We start from the raw sequence: 14296 nt of genomic DNA on the forward strand, positions 1-14296 counted from the left end.
GTTGGAGTGAGGCTGTCTACACTAGCACTTTTTTCAGTATAACTTATGTCGCTCAGGGGTGTGAAAAAACACCCCTCTGAGCAACATAAGTTACACCGACAGACACACTAGTGTGGACAGCGCTATGTCAGCAGGAGATGATCTATTGTTGTTGTTTCTAATGAGTTAACCCATTTTAATGAAATATTCTGTGGTGTTTTATCACAAATGCGGTGTCCCTCTGTTGCCAAGATGTTCACATAAATTGGCATTGAAATTTTTGGTTTGAAATCCAGATCCACCTTTATGTGGATAGTTTCATTTAAACCAATAGGATGATTCATGAGCAAGAGACAAGTTGGGTGAGGTAATATCTTTTATTGACCAACTTCTTTTGGTGAAAGAGACAAACTTTTGAGCCACAAAGAGATCTTCTTCAGGTCTGGGAAAAATACTCCAGTCACAGCAAAATGCAAGGTGGAACAGATTGCAGATGGGGAAGTATTGTTTAAACTTAGCATAAGTAGTTAGCACATATTGTCAGGGAACCATACAAGGTAGAGTAGCCCATTAGCACCTCCTCAATCATAGGACAAAAAGAGGGGGTTAGTGGGTTACAGATTATTATAATAAACCATAAATCCAGTGTCTGTTCAGTTCATAATTTTTTTTTTAGTGTCTGCAGACTAATGAATTTAAGCTTCCAGGCTCATCTTTTGAAAATGTTTGTGCTGGTTTCCTTTGAGGATGAGGATTGATAAATCAGATAGAGTGATCACTTTGTGTAACTTGTTCACCCACAGGTGATAGGGTGTTTTTATCTTTTATCATGTGAGCAGGTAAATAGGACTGGGTCCTTGAGATGCCATTCCTGCAGAGTGGCTTCTGTTGCTGCATCATAACGCCTGCTTGGAGCCATAAGCGGAGATCACCCTCTTCAGTGAAAAGGGTTTAAAAGAGCATTAATATGCCAACCTCTTGACATTACTTTGAGTAGTAGCAAAAGAGCTTTCTCCTACCAGTGGAGAATTGTATTAAATGGACACTATCCCAGTGTCTGTCTCATCCCTGTCCCTTCCATGTAGTTTTCATAGGATAATGCAGAACTTAGATGTCACTTTTCCAATTCAGCAGAGGGCACTCTGGTACAGGAAACTCTAAAATATCTGTCTTGAGGAGGTGGTGGTGAAGTGCATGCAGTGTAAAACATGCTGTAGACACTTAACCAAGAAAATACTGTCCATGCTACAAAGCTTGCTGGACTCTGACAGTGTTTATTTGTAGTGTTATAAGTCAAAGTAATGAAGTGCTAACTTTATAACTAAACCTACACCTTTTTTTAGGTCAATAAGACACTTAAAAGAGATCTCAGCCACAGATAGGAAAGGCAAGTAATCACATTAATATTTTTATTTTATTTTATTTTTTGCTGCTTCATGCTAAATGTTATAAATTGCTCCCTCCCGGGTTTCCCTGGGTTTCCAAAGGCTTGAGGTTTTAAAGATCTTAAACTGAGAAATGTCTGCCCTTGAATAAGGATTGAGAGAAACTGCTAATCTTAAAACGAATAAAAGAAGACACAACTCTTTAGATGATGCTGGGTGCCTGTTCACGCAGCAAAAGGGTGAACTCCCTTCCCTGATGCAGTGTCTGGCTTTCCTGAGTTGTTCTCGTGTTCCTTCTCAATCAGTCCATCCCTAGCTAACATGCCTGCTGATCTGTCCCATTTAAGCTTAACACTGAATTCCTCTGGAACAGTGAATACTTTCAGATGTTCCTGTCACTTCTTCTCAATTCTTGAATCTGCTTTGCTAGAGGCAGTACTTCTGGTAGGATGAGTAGACAGCACAACTTCACTATTCTAACTCATTCACCTTCTTGTAATACTTTCCTTTCATCTCTCCATCCTCGTGTTCTCTTAATCCTTGAACTTTATCCTTCTCGCCATCTCATGACTTCCAGAATGGGATACTGGAATTACCTTTAATGTTGAATGCCGGGGACATCTGTGATCTAGTGGACCAAGCTTAGGGCTATTCATCCCAGCTCTGCAACTGTGTGAACTTCAGCAAGTGAATTAATCTGTCTGTTTTCCCATCTGTAAAACGGGTAATATTACAAACATAGGTGCCAACTCCATGGGTGCTCCAGGGCTGATGCTTAGCACCCACTGGCAGCCAAGGTCCCCCCGCGCCTCCTATCTGCTGGCAGTCCCGCCAATCAGCTCCTCCCCCTCCCTCCCAGTGCCTCCCACCCACTGCAATTAGCTGTCCTGCGGAGAGCAGGAGACTCTGGGAGGAAGGGGGAGGAGCAGGGATGGGGCACACTATGGAGAAGAGGCGGGGTGGGGGCAGGGTCTGGGGCTAGGGGCAGGGCTTGAGCCAGGGGTTGGGCAGGCTCAGAGGAAGCTGATGCCTGTGATTGCAAAGATGGGGTACAGTGCTTTGAGATTTAAGGATAAAAAGCACCACAGAAGTGTTAAAATTACTACTAGAAATGGATCTAAGAGCTGCTACCATAAATTATCTAACACAAGTATCACTATTAACGATTTACCATGCTGCCCCAGAGGATAAAACATACTTAAAAATGAATTTATTGTACTTTGCCCCCTCCTCTCTCTGAATCTCGTTTGGTTTGCGTCCACCTTTTGTCTCAACGTATGCTTAGATTGTAAGATCCTTGGGTTGGGGTCACTTTGTGCATTTGAGTGCACGCAGTGCTAATTCTTAGTTGTGGCCTCTAGGTGCTACTGCAATACAAATAACTGGGGGGGGGGGCGGGGGTGTGTGTGTGCGCATGATCGTGCCCAAGGTAGAATCACTGTTTGCTTTCAATGAGCTATGTGAATACATAGATGCTGGCAATTCAGTATCTGGGGCCTGGCTGCAAGCAGTTGATGGGATGATCAAAACCCTGGATTTGTGTGGCTTGAGATAATGCTGGTGGACCCCCCACAGCTTGCAGTTGAGTATTTTTCACAAGATGGTGCTATGGAGTTTGCTCAGTGTCCAAATGCACTGACTAAAACAGAAATGTGAAACAGCTGACATCACGGGTGCTCAATGTGAGGAGTTTAAGAGTTGCCAACAGTAAAATGTGGGGCACAGGATCAAGATTCAAATAAAATCTGAACGCTACTACCCATCTTTTTTCCAAGTACTTATTTGTATGACTCAAACCACTGTGTCATAGTGAGCAAAAGAATCCTGCAAACACAGGGATTCCTGTCATTGCAAAATCTCTGGATAATATTAGGAACTACTAAGGAAATGTGTTGCTTTTTGTTCTTTCTCTGCCACCCCTTTGTCTCCCCTGCTATAGTGCATCTCTCCCTCCATAGCCAAATGGCCAACCAGCTGCTGCTGATTTAAAAAAAAAAAAAAAAAAAGCAGCTAAAGAAATAGTGTGCCAGAAAAAAATATTGCTTAGCCTTAGTTCGTGGCAGGAGCAGCTGCCACTGTGATGGGATGATGTGGCCTCACTTGCCAGATCCAAATGTTTTTAATTAAAGGCAGAGTAATTATACTGCTGTTGATAGGATTCTTGGGCTCCAAATTAAAATCTCCAGTTAAGTAATTAATGGGAAAGTGGGGCCAGAGGCAGAATTTTGCTGATGGGTCCCACCCTGGGTAATTCTTTCAGAAGATGAAGGATAATTTGGTCTGCCTTATAATCAAAGTGAAATGAGTTTGTGCTTGTTTTATACAGGTATATAGTTGGCTGAGATAATCATGTACCCTTTCATTTATGATCACCATGTAGATGCTGTCCGGTGGAGGATGCTTATCTGTCAAGATACAGGAAAAATGTGACTGGCTTTTAAATGGCTAACATTTGACTGTAAATTCATTAGCGTTTCTTTCATGAATTAAAAGTAGTGAAAGCTTCTAGATCCTTCCATCACACAGCTTAGCTGCTGTGCTGCATACTCAGTGATTAGAATTGATTGAATCTTGCACAGGCAGACACAGTCCTGGTTGGAGTGCCTATTGCCTGCCAGGATTTAATGTCTATTATTACCTCTGAAGCTGCTTCCCCTATTTCTCTCTCCACTACTTTGTAGGGCATTTGGGAATTGACACCATAAATTCAGTAGCCATTTCCCCTGGCCTGTGGTCCTTTTGGCATCCTTCCCACTGATGAAGAAGACTTAGCCTCTTTAAGGAAATATTTTAAAAATCTCGGTCACAGAGAAGCCTTCAGAACTACCAAACCTGGTAGCCCAGGCACTCTGACTTAGTATCCTGGCAGTTTTGCCTGCCCACATAGCTACTAAGCTGTAAGTCTGACCCTTTTCCAGCCACAGATCAATATGTTGATTAGGTAGTAACCCCAGGAGCCTGGCACAGTCATGACTGCAGTCTGACTGGAATAGAAAACTAAGTAAAAGGCAGTCTGACAAATAATTCTATTTGCCACAGTCACAGCTGTGCTTACAAGCCCAATGGGTTCACTTACCCATAACTATTTAAAAAGCCCACTAAATACTGAGGTGACTGAGCTAATTAATGAGAATTAATTGCAGCCTGCATGAATCTCTGGAAGAAGTAATAACAATGGCCATGTGGCTTTTGTCTTATGCTCATTGTTGACACAGGACAATTTAGACGGCTGGGCAGTGAGAACTGTTTGCTGGGGGTGGTTCAGATATAAAGCGTCTCCCATTGGGTGCATTATTCTGCCTTGTCTGATGTGCTCCTTCCACTCTCTTAAAGCAAAATGGCTAGCTTCCGCCCAGGTTACTAATTGGCCTGCAGAGCAGTGGGATACAAACGTCCATCTGGGCTAGGGTTGGTTTCTCTCTTCCTATCATTTGACAGATAACTCTAGTGCATTTTAGAGCTTTCTTACCTCCGCTTCTTTAAACTTAAGCAAAAGCCTCACTGCATCTCCTCTAGTCCGACCTTCTCCAAATCCTTGCTTTCCAGATAGGAACTACTGGGCTGTCTTTTATTCTGCAGCTATTGAAGACTGCAAATGTCTCATTTACAAATCTGAAGACACAAGCATAGGAAACTCCCCAAAGGATTAAGAGGAGCGATCCTGTCAGGTCTAGTGGAATCATTTATTTGGTTTGTGGATCACTTATCTGCAATCTCATTCTAGTCTCCATCCCTCACAACTAGAACTGTGAGGGGAGAGGAAGGAGATAGGAATACAGTTTTGTAGATTACCTACCCTTCCTAAATTGCAACGGTCATTTAGCTATACGTGGCCCTCTGTTTATAGTGTAGGGTGACTGGGCTTAAAGCCCTCTCTGTTTTTCCAGGGGGAGAAAATAATACAGCTGCAGTCTTTGTTCTGCCCCTTCCTGTGTATGTGAGGAGGGATCTGGAACTTGGTGCAGTCTGGTCACGAACTGTTAGCAATTTTGCTGAAGCACTGCAGCATACCATAGTTGGCAGCAGTATTACAGGAAATATGTTACAGCTAATAGCTGCTGGGCACTGTTCCCTTTGTGCTGTGCAGTGGGCAAATAAGTTTCCGCACACTTGCCCACCCCCCCCGCCCCGTGGAAAAAAATTTGATCACCTTCCACATTCAGACTCTACTCCTGCTGCCGCAATACATAGAAACACTGCAAACCGATGGGCCCAATCCTGCAAGCTGCTGAATGCCCTCTGCTCCTAACAAATTCAGTAGGTGTTGGGAGCTTTGCAGGATCTGACTCTAAGACACCTCTGCAGGTCTTTATTTAAAAAAAAAAAACAAAAAAAACCACACCCCTCCCTCATGGATGTACACTAACATCTAAAATCTTGAGAAGAAACAGCATGGCGCTAATAAAGCATCTAGACCATAACTGTTATCAGCACTGGAGGATATGAGTTAACATTAATAAGGGGAGTAGGACTGTATTGATCCACTGTGGTCTCCAATACTGCAAATACAGGTGTCAAATACTAGTCTAGGCTATAGGTTGTATGACTGTCTCATGTTTGAGATGATAAAATTAATTATCCTATACTTTGGGCTTGCTTTCTCATGAGTGTACACCTCTTAGATTAGGTATTTGGGATAAAAACTCCTTTTCTTGTTGTTGTTGTTTTTTTCCCCTTAGCAGAGGTTAAGGGGGTTAATCTGTGATCTGTCTGTTGCTTATGCTTGGTGCCAGAGACAATTGTAATACTCATTTCCAATCTAGTTGTTGAATTGATTTCCTTTCTGGCATAGGAATGTACTGTATCTTCAGTGACTATTGGCTCCTGCTTTCCTGAGTTATTCTTTGATTAGACCAGGGGTGGCCAACCTGAGCCCGAGAAGGAGCCAGAATTTACCAATGTGCATTGCCAAAGAGTCACAGCAATACACCCCTCTCCCAGCGCTTCCCACCTACCCTCATCCCTGCTGATCAGCACCTCCCCCTCCCTCCCAATCAACTGTTTTGTGGTGTGCAGGAGGCTGGCGGGGGGAGGGGAGGAGGAGCTAGGGCACTGCAGGCTCAGGGGAGGGGACAGGAAGGAGTGGAGTGGGGGTAGGGCCTGTGGCAGAGCCAGGGGTTGAGCAGTGAGAACCCCCTGGCACATTGGAAAGTTGGCATCTTTAGCTCCAGCCCCAGAGTTGGTGCCTATACAAGGAGCTACATATTAACTTCTGAAGAGCCGCATGTGGCTCCGGAGCAAATGTGTGTCCATTCTTGAAAATGGAAAATAGTTCAGGAAACTTCCAGTGTATTCTTTGGTATAGGCACAGGGAATTAAATGTCTCTAATGCATCAGGACTGGCACAGCATGCAATGCTTTCTAGTAGTGTTCTTTAGCTGCCTTACTACTGTATGCAGTGTTGTAGCTGTGTTGGTCCCAGGATATTAGAGAGGCCAAGTAGGTGAAGTAATATCTCTTTATTCCCAGTCTTGAAGAAGAGCTCTGTGTAAGCTCAAAAACTTCTCTCTCTCTCTCTCTCACCAGCAGAAGTGGTCCAATAAAAGATATTACCTCACCCATCTTGCCTTATACTGTTAATTCTAGATGCTTTATGGCTTGTCCTTGCCTATTGTATAGTTGTCTGGAGTTGATCTGCTTGTACCCTAAGTTCTTCTATTGCTATTACATAAATATTCTGAAAAGGTCAGATTGATTCATCAAAAAACTATTGTCTACCAACTTGCTTGGCTGTGATGGACAGTCTGACCTTTTTTCATCTTGTAGCCTGTTACAGCATTTGAAATTAGCATAGTAGGCACTCAGAATGAGACAGAGAGCTTTGTGTTGTCAGTCTTGATCAATGCAGCTCAGAATATATATAGCAGGTGCAAGCTGTAAAATGGAAAGGAGATGGAGAGGGAAACTTGGAGGCAAGATGTGCAAGGGGTTTGTACAGAGCCATGAGACACAACTTAGTCAGCGTTGGTTGTCTTGCTGTTAAATTTTAGAATCTCTACTCTTGTTCTCACAGTCACAAGGCTTGCTCAATGGTAGGTTCATTAGAATGCTCTGGGGATCAGAAGTTGAGACCCTAATTGGGTTTGAAGTGTAGAAGTGTCCTTTATTTAGTGTTCATCCTCCATGGAACTTGAAGCCAGTGCTGCTCTGAGAATCCATACAGATGGCACAAAGAGAGTCCTTGATTAGTCTCTCTACTCCAAAAGCCAAGTGAGTTGTATTTGTGAAACATCCAATCTCAGACCTACCAACAGGGATTCAAATGTGGGTCTTGCATGCTGACTTCTTGATTGCTGTAGCCATGTGGAGGCAGTCAGTAGACTCGGACAAGGGCTTGATGGTTTTCCACAAAGGTGGCTTTTTCTTGATCTCCATGGCTCTGGTTTTCCATAGCTCAGTTGTTGACAAGTCAGGTACTTTTTTGTTAAAGAAAAAACATGTTGGATGTTTATTAATGGGAAAGATGCAGAAAGCGCTAGCTCTTCTTAAATCAAGGCCACTCATAGCTTGCTTACAATTTTATGAACCATCCATCCGTACCCGCACACTTGCTCCCTGGAAACTTTCTATCTAACAAGTTAGATGAGTGTTGGTGAATCTTGAGTGTCATACAGACTAGAAGAGTGTAACTATAATCTGCTTAGGCTATGGAGTTCTTGGTCACTAGATTTTGATACTAGTCTGTCACTTTAAATCCAATTGGCATTGTCTTAGCTGTGCTCAGTATAGTGGGAACTTAGAACACAGCTCTGCGTCCAGGGAGATGGCCAAAGGTGACACATTTGACTTGGAGGCCTTTCCCATTAAAAGGTACACTTCTTGTCACATCTGTGAGAACGTGGCTGCCCTAGTGATTCTGCATTGCTTCCCTATTAAGACACAGAAGTTCTCTGATGCATAATGCTGGACAGTGCTCTCTGGAAGATGTTACATAATGTGTGTGTCGGGCTAGTAGATCCCAATCTCCCTAGATGTGTTTGCCTCTTATGGTTAATGTTTTGTGGGCAGTCACATTATGTGCACAGACTTATATGCACCACTACACACTCGTACATTTGACAGGGGTAAAAGGAGAGATCATAGGGAACCACTAGCATTAGTTCTGTGTATTTTTGATGCAGGGAGAGAAAATGGTTTTGAGCATGTATTGGGGAGCTCTCCTTCCTATATATAAAATCATAAATCCACAGCACTGGTGTGCCCTGCATATCAGGTTGCTTTATTTCTGTTTCTTGATTCATCTCTCTCACACTGTAATCTGGAAACTCTTTGCTATTAATAGGGAAGGCCTTAGAAATGTGGTTTTTATAACATTGGATGCTTCAGCTTAGACAACACTCTTACCCAACCCCAGCCACCTTCATGATATTATACATAGACTACAGTAGGTAGGTTGGTTCATCTGAGGAAGTGAATTTGTGTTGTTGTAGGTTGCAACCTCCTTTTTTTAAGAGGAGTTCTTCCTGTATTTTCACTTGATGGTGGCCATCTTGCTGACAATGATAGGTGTCCTCATTTATGGCCTTATTGGTGAAGGGGAATGAATACACATGCTGAGCAATGTATCAGCAGAACTTACCTGTTAAACTTAAAACCACTGAGTTCTAACTTAGAGCTATGTAAATAACTTGGTTGGAATCTCTGATATTAAAGGTTGCTTACAGGAGTTGTCACAAATGTCACTTCTGGTTGATTTAAGGATGCCACGTCTGGTTAAACTTAAAATCCAGTTAAGTTTAGCCATTGCAAAAAGCGTTTCTTGCCATGTAAACCTTTAAGATGCTGTCTGAACTGACCGAGTGTAGCTTTCTTGTTAGAAACTAAACACATCTTCTGTAAACTGGACACATTTGCCCTCTTCTTTGAAGCCTGCATGGAATCCTGACTGGCAACCTACATTATTCAGTTGCTTTGAAAGCAAATTATATCTGTGTACGCTGCCAATGTATGTTATAGCACTTGGGACCCTTTTCCATTCTTGAGGTCACTAAAGCACCAGGAGGCCACGTGCATCATTCCTGCACCACCTGTAAGAGCCTGAATCTCAAACCAAGTTTGACAGTTGCTCCATCTGTTGCTGATCTCCGTTTCGATTCACATCAGTATGTCCTGCATTCAGTAAGAACCTATATAACTTTTCCAATCAACAAGCCGTTTAGCTCCAGGGCCTTAGCTTATACAATTTGTGACTAAAATGCAGAGATCTGTCATGAGTGCTCTGTGGCTCCTTATTACTACAAATACCACTCTTAAATTATGGCTGGAACTTGACTGATTGGTACAGGAAAAAGCTTCACTACTGTAATTTTTTTACCCCTCTTGCCTGACATGGTGAACCCTGAAGCATTTCTCAGAGAAACCCAGATTAACCATTCTAAGACTTTGCCATTTTACATTCCACGCATCCTGAACTGGCATAGCTGAGCTCAGTAACTTCAGCTGACACCGTGGATAAAGTGTTCTGATGTGCTTTTGATCCATCTAGCGTCACAGGGTTTGTGGTGTCTTGCTATGCAGAGTACCAGCGCATATCCCTAAGTTAGTAAAAATCCTCCTTCGTATACCCCATCTTGTCTGAATGGACCCAGTGGTTATCAGTCACTGGTACATATGACAGGTTTCAGAGTAGAAGCCGTGTTAGTCTGTATCCGCAAAAAGAAAAGGTGTACTTGCGGCACCTTAGAGACTAACAAATTTATTTGAGCGTAAGCTTTCGTGAGCTACAGCTCACTTTATCGGATGCATGCAGTAGAAAATACTGCATGCATCCGATGAAGTGAGCTGTAGCTCATGAAAGCTTATGCTCAAATAAATTTGTTAGTCTCTGTGGTACATATGAGATGTTCTTTTGGTGGTGCTGGTTGGAGTTGGGGAGAAAAGAGGAGGTATGAGGGACTAGGTTTGCCATGTGTTCATGGCACATGAGAAATCTTAACATGTGCCAGCATGAGCAGACCATCTTGCCCCTGGGGCTTGTAGGAATGCAGTGGAGACAACACAATCTACCCTTAAGGAGTTGGAAAAGTGCAGCCGTAATCAGGAACTGGTGCAGATGTGCTAGCTGTCTCATGACAGCAGTCTTAACAATCGGGTAGAATGGGAATTGGGGGGGGGGGGGGCGGGGAGGAAGGAGGATTTGGGATATCTAACTAAAACTTGTTACATTAAAAGTTTCTGGCTTCTAGATTGATGCTGTTTCTGAGTTCTAATCCTATCTCTGATCCGGACATTTTTTGTGGCATTGGGCACACCTCTCTGCTTCAGTTTTTTTGTCCATAAAATGGCTATATTAATTTACTGATCTGTCTGATGTTGGAGGATTAAAATGTTTGAAATGCTAGAAGGTCTAGGTAATGTGTAAAGCAACAGCTTTAGAAATGGAGATTTTTTTCTAACCATAAAAAATGTGCTTTTGGTCAGTGCAGAAAACAAACCTTCAAATATGAGGAGCCTCTTGATTTGCCAAAAGATGCAGAAGAGACTCATTGCTCTGTACAGGCTGAAAGAACAGAAAAGAGAATACATGTTAAACTGCAAAACTGTGCTGTTTTGCTGTATAGAATGCCGAGGGAGACGTGCCTTTGCAGTGGGGTAGGGATGTAGATGATAGCCAGCTGTAATGTAGTAAAACATGACCCTTGGGCCATGAAGTACACTCTGCCCTTTCTGGGGGAAAAATGTTTGTGGTGGCTTCATGTTCCCCTTAGGTCTAGGCAGTGGGGTTCCCCAGTAAGGACCCGAGACTGTGTTAGGAACTTATCCAATGAACGGATCAATCACTTGTATTATGTGTTAAAGGATCTTGTCTCCTTTGGGAAAATTATTTGATCAAGCAAAAATTCCTGGAATCTGGAGTGCCCCGTACTAATTGTCAGCCCTCTCCTTTCCCTGTTCTCTACCCCTTTTTTTCAACAACCACAGTAATGTGTGAGTGCTACTGCATGAACTGGAGAATGATTCTACTCTGTAGACTTGTGTGAGCTGGGAGGTAGGCAGGCTGCCCTCTGCAGCCGTCCATATTTCATACAAAGGAGACTCTCAGGTTGCTTCCCTGACTCTGCTGACCTTGGACAGACTCATCTCTCTGAGAAATGAGCATGAGGTGGGGTCAGTTCTTAGATTGGTTACATTCAAGGCACGCCTAACCTGATTTTGAAAGATGCATCTTCTGAACATCTTATTGATACAATAGACCTTGCAGGTTCAGCTGGTGAGACAACTTCACCCCATGGGTGTTGGCCTATGACCAGAGTGGTCTAAACCAAGTACTAAATGGCACTGCCCTCAGTATTTCACCCTACAGGACACCTGCCTAACAATAATGGGACTCACAATAATGAAGACAAGTTTAGATCATGGATTGTAAACCCTCTGATAAAGTTCCTGCTGTCTTTCAGCTTATACCAAGCTATTTCCTCTGGCTATAAATGTGTATTTCCCCACTACAGTACTCTCTCATTCCTCACCCTACTGAGAGATTTTTTTCCTTTTCTCATATAACATGTTTCCTAATGCCCTTATGTGTTCTTTCCATATCAGCTATTATCCTAGCAAAGCTGAAGCTGTTCAGACATTACTACATTATAGTGAGTAAGAAACTAATATATATATATGTCTGTGAGCAGGGCTTGAAGTGAGTAAAAATGGGTCAGAAAGCCATTCTGGATCTCCTTCGGTGGATCATTATTTAGTTTATTTCAAGAACATCTAGAGGCTCCAAACGAAATGGAGGACATATTATGCTAGTTATTGTAGAGAGACGGTAGGAATGGTCCCTGTCTTGAAGAAATCAGTTTATTGAAATTCTTTGCTTTCAAAAAAAAATTCAGATTTTCACCCGTCTACCTAAAACTGCACAAAGTTCTGAACCAATAGCTATAAGAGGTGTGAATCACCTACAGAATGTTGTTGTTGAAGCTTGAGGACAACTTGTATATTTGCACTAAGGGCTGGCCTACACCTTAAAATGTAGACAGACATAGCAATATTGCATAGAACTGTACCTAACCACCCCTGTAGATGAAACTAGTCCCCAGAAGAATGCTGGTTGATCTAGCTACCTCCACTTGGGTAGGCGAATTACCTTCAGTGACAGGAAAAACCCCTTCTATATCTGTAGGAAACATCTACGCTATGGGCGCCACAGCAGCATAGCTGCGGCGCCTGTAGTGTAGACATGGCCTAAATTTTGTTGCTGATTATTTGAATGGAAATAGCCTGCTAATGTGCTTAACCAGGTGTCTGAATAGCCATAGAAGTCAGAGATGGAAAAGACCCCTTAGGCCACTGTATCCACTTCCCGGTGCCATGCAGAACTATTCCCTACAGTCTCTTTCACCAGGGTGGTGTTCAGTCTAATTTGTAATGTCCTTAGCAATAGGGTTGGGAAAGAGTGTGTAAGTACCTTAGGGTAAAGGCAAGTTGAGAACAGATACTTTCAGGTTCATGGTGATGCCATGCTCTGGCACCTTGGCAGGCTGCTAAAATTCTCCTCTCACTTTTTCAGCTGAAAATAACTTGTCTTCTTTCCCTAGTGGCAGTATCCCCCTGGCTGTCTTTAAATTGGATCTGACTATTTGTACCATTTACTAACTTTCCCCCGGAGACAGACTGAGCTTTGCTGACTGAACTGTTGGGCTTAGAACAACATAGTATAAACATACTAAAAATTAAGCTTGGGGCAAAATTGTGCCTTGGGATACATGCATGCAGTTCCTGTTTGAAATCAATGGAAGTTGCGCGCACACACATCCCAAAAGAGAACTGACCTCTTAGTAGTTTTCACTTGCCTGCTTTCAAACATTTTTCATAACCCATGGGGTAATGGACTATGCTCTTGATTTTGATACTCTATGGAAACTCTTGTATGTTCCCACTGAAATGTACTATTTTATATGTTAGTAATAGGTTGAGTCATTTAGATTTCAAGTCACAGAATTGTTGTGTTAAATAGTGTCAAAACCCTAATGAGACATATTTCCCAGGTAACTCTTTGCTTGAAATATTTCTCCATGGAATAAGAGGTTATAAAAAGATGATGCCATCATTCTCACTCTTGCTCTTGTCCCCTCTCCTCCTTCCATAGATTGTATATTATGTTTACTTCAGACTGGTCATTCCAATTCTCATCAAGTTTGCAGTTCCATTCCAGTGGAATTGGCTCTACCAGGTATCTTGCTGCCAAAGGAAAATTTTATACACTCTATGAATCTCTCTTTCACATTCATTTTTAACTGTAACTAAATAAAAAATCAGAGGTGCTTTTCCACATTGTAGTATAACTTCTCAAAGCCCGCTGCTGAGGTCTGATTTCTGCCAGTCTTGAGCACTGGTAACTCCTAAGGGCGTGGGGGAAGGGAAGAGGCTGGAGTTTTTAAGTTTCATGCTCGTCCTGCAAGGCTGCTGGATTATACATGAGACGTCTGACAGTAATTGCATTACTGAATTTTTGTTTTTCAGATTTTTAAAATGTCTGACGGAAATTAATCAGGAGTGTACAAAGGAAAAAAAGTTAGGCTCTGGGTTGCCCTGTGGTTAGTGAGAACCCAGGGAGCCAGTCAAATTAGCTTTCACTTCTCCATCTACAGTCTTTATTTGCTTAGTGACTTTAAAATACATGGTTTCTTAAAGTATAATCCAAGCCACCATGCAGGGATCTTTGGAATACATTAACTGTTGGTGGTGCCAAACAACTTAGGGGGCATCTCTTTCTCTTAAGCAAAGTCTCACTCTAGTTTAAAAGCACTGAAATGACATTTGGAATTCTAACTATATTTAAAATGACAGGGAACGCGGTAAAATCAGAGGGCTAACATTCTTTGTCCAGAGATTAACAGCAGTAAGGCAGGAGGGACACTTTGTTGCATCTCATTCATAGGATGCAGTATTTAGTGACCAAGAAGCCTTTATTAGGTTAACTTGTCATGACAATA

At 42.5% G+C, this 14296-nt stretch overlaps 1 protein-coding gene across 1 annotated transcript in view; it reads left to right on the forward strand.

The window, feature by feature from the left end:
- The window catches only part of GPR107 (G protein-coupled receptor 107), a 58450-nt gene that overhangs the window by 29978 nt on the left and 14176 nt on the right, over positions 1-14296 (forward strand). Inside the window, 3 exon segments of the mRNA XM_043499050.1 lie at positions 1323-1366; positions 11904-11950; positions 13450-13532. Of these exon segments, the coding sequence (XP_043354985.1) occupies positions 1323-1366; positions 11904-11950; positions 13450-13532 (174 nt within the window).

Source organism: Dermochelys coriacea, chromosome 16 (genome assembly GCF_009764565.3).
Source record: "Dermochelys coriacea isolate rDerCor1 chromosome 16, rDerCor1.pri.v4, whole genome shotgun sequence".
NCBI lineage: Eukaryota > Metazoa > Chordata > Testudines > Dermochelyidae > Dermochelys > Dermochelys coriacea.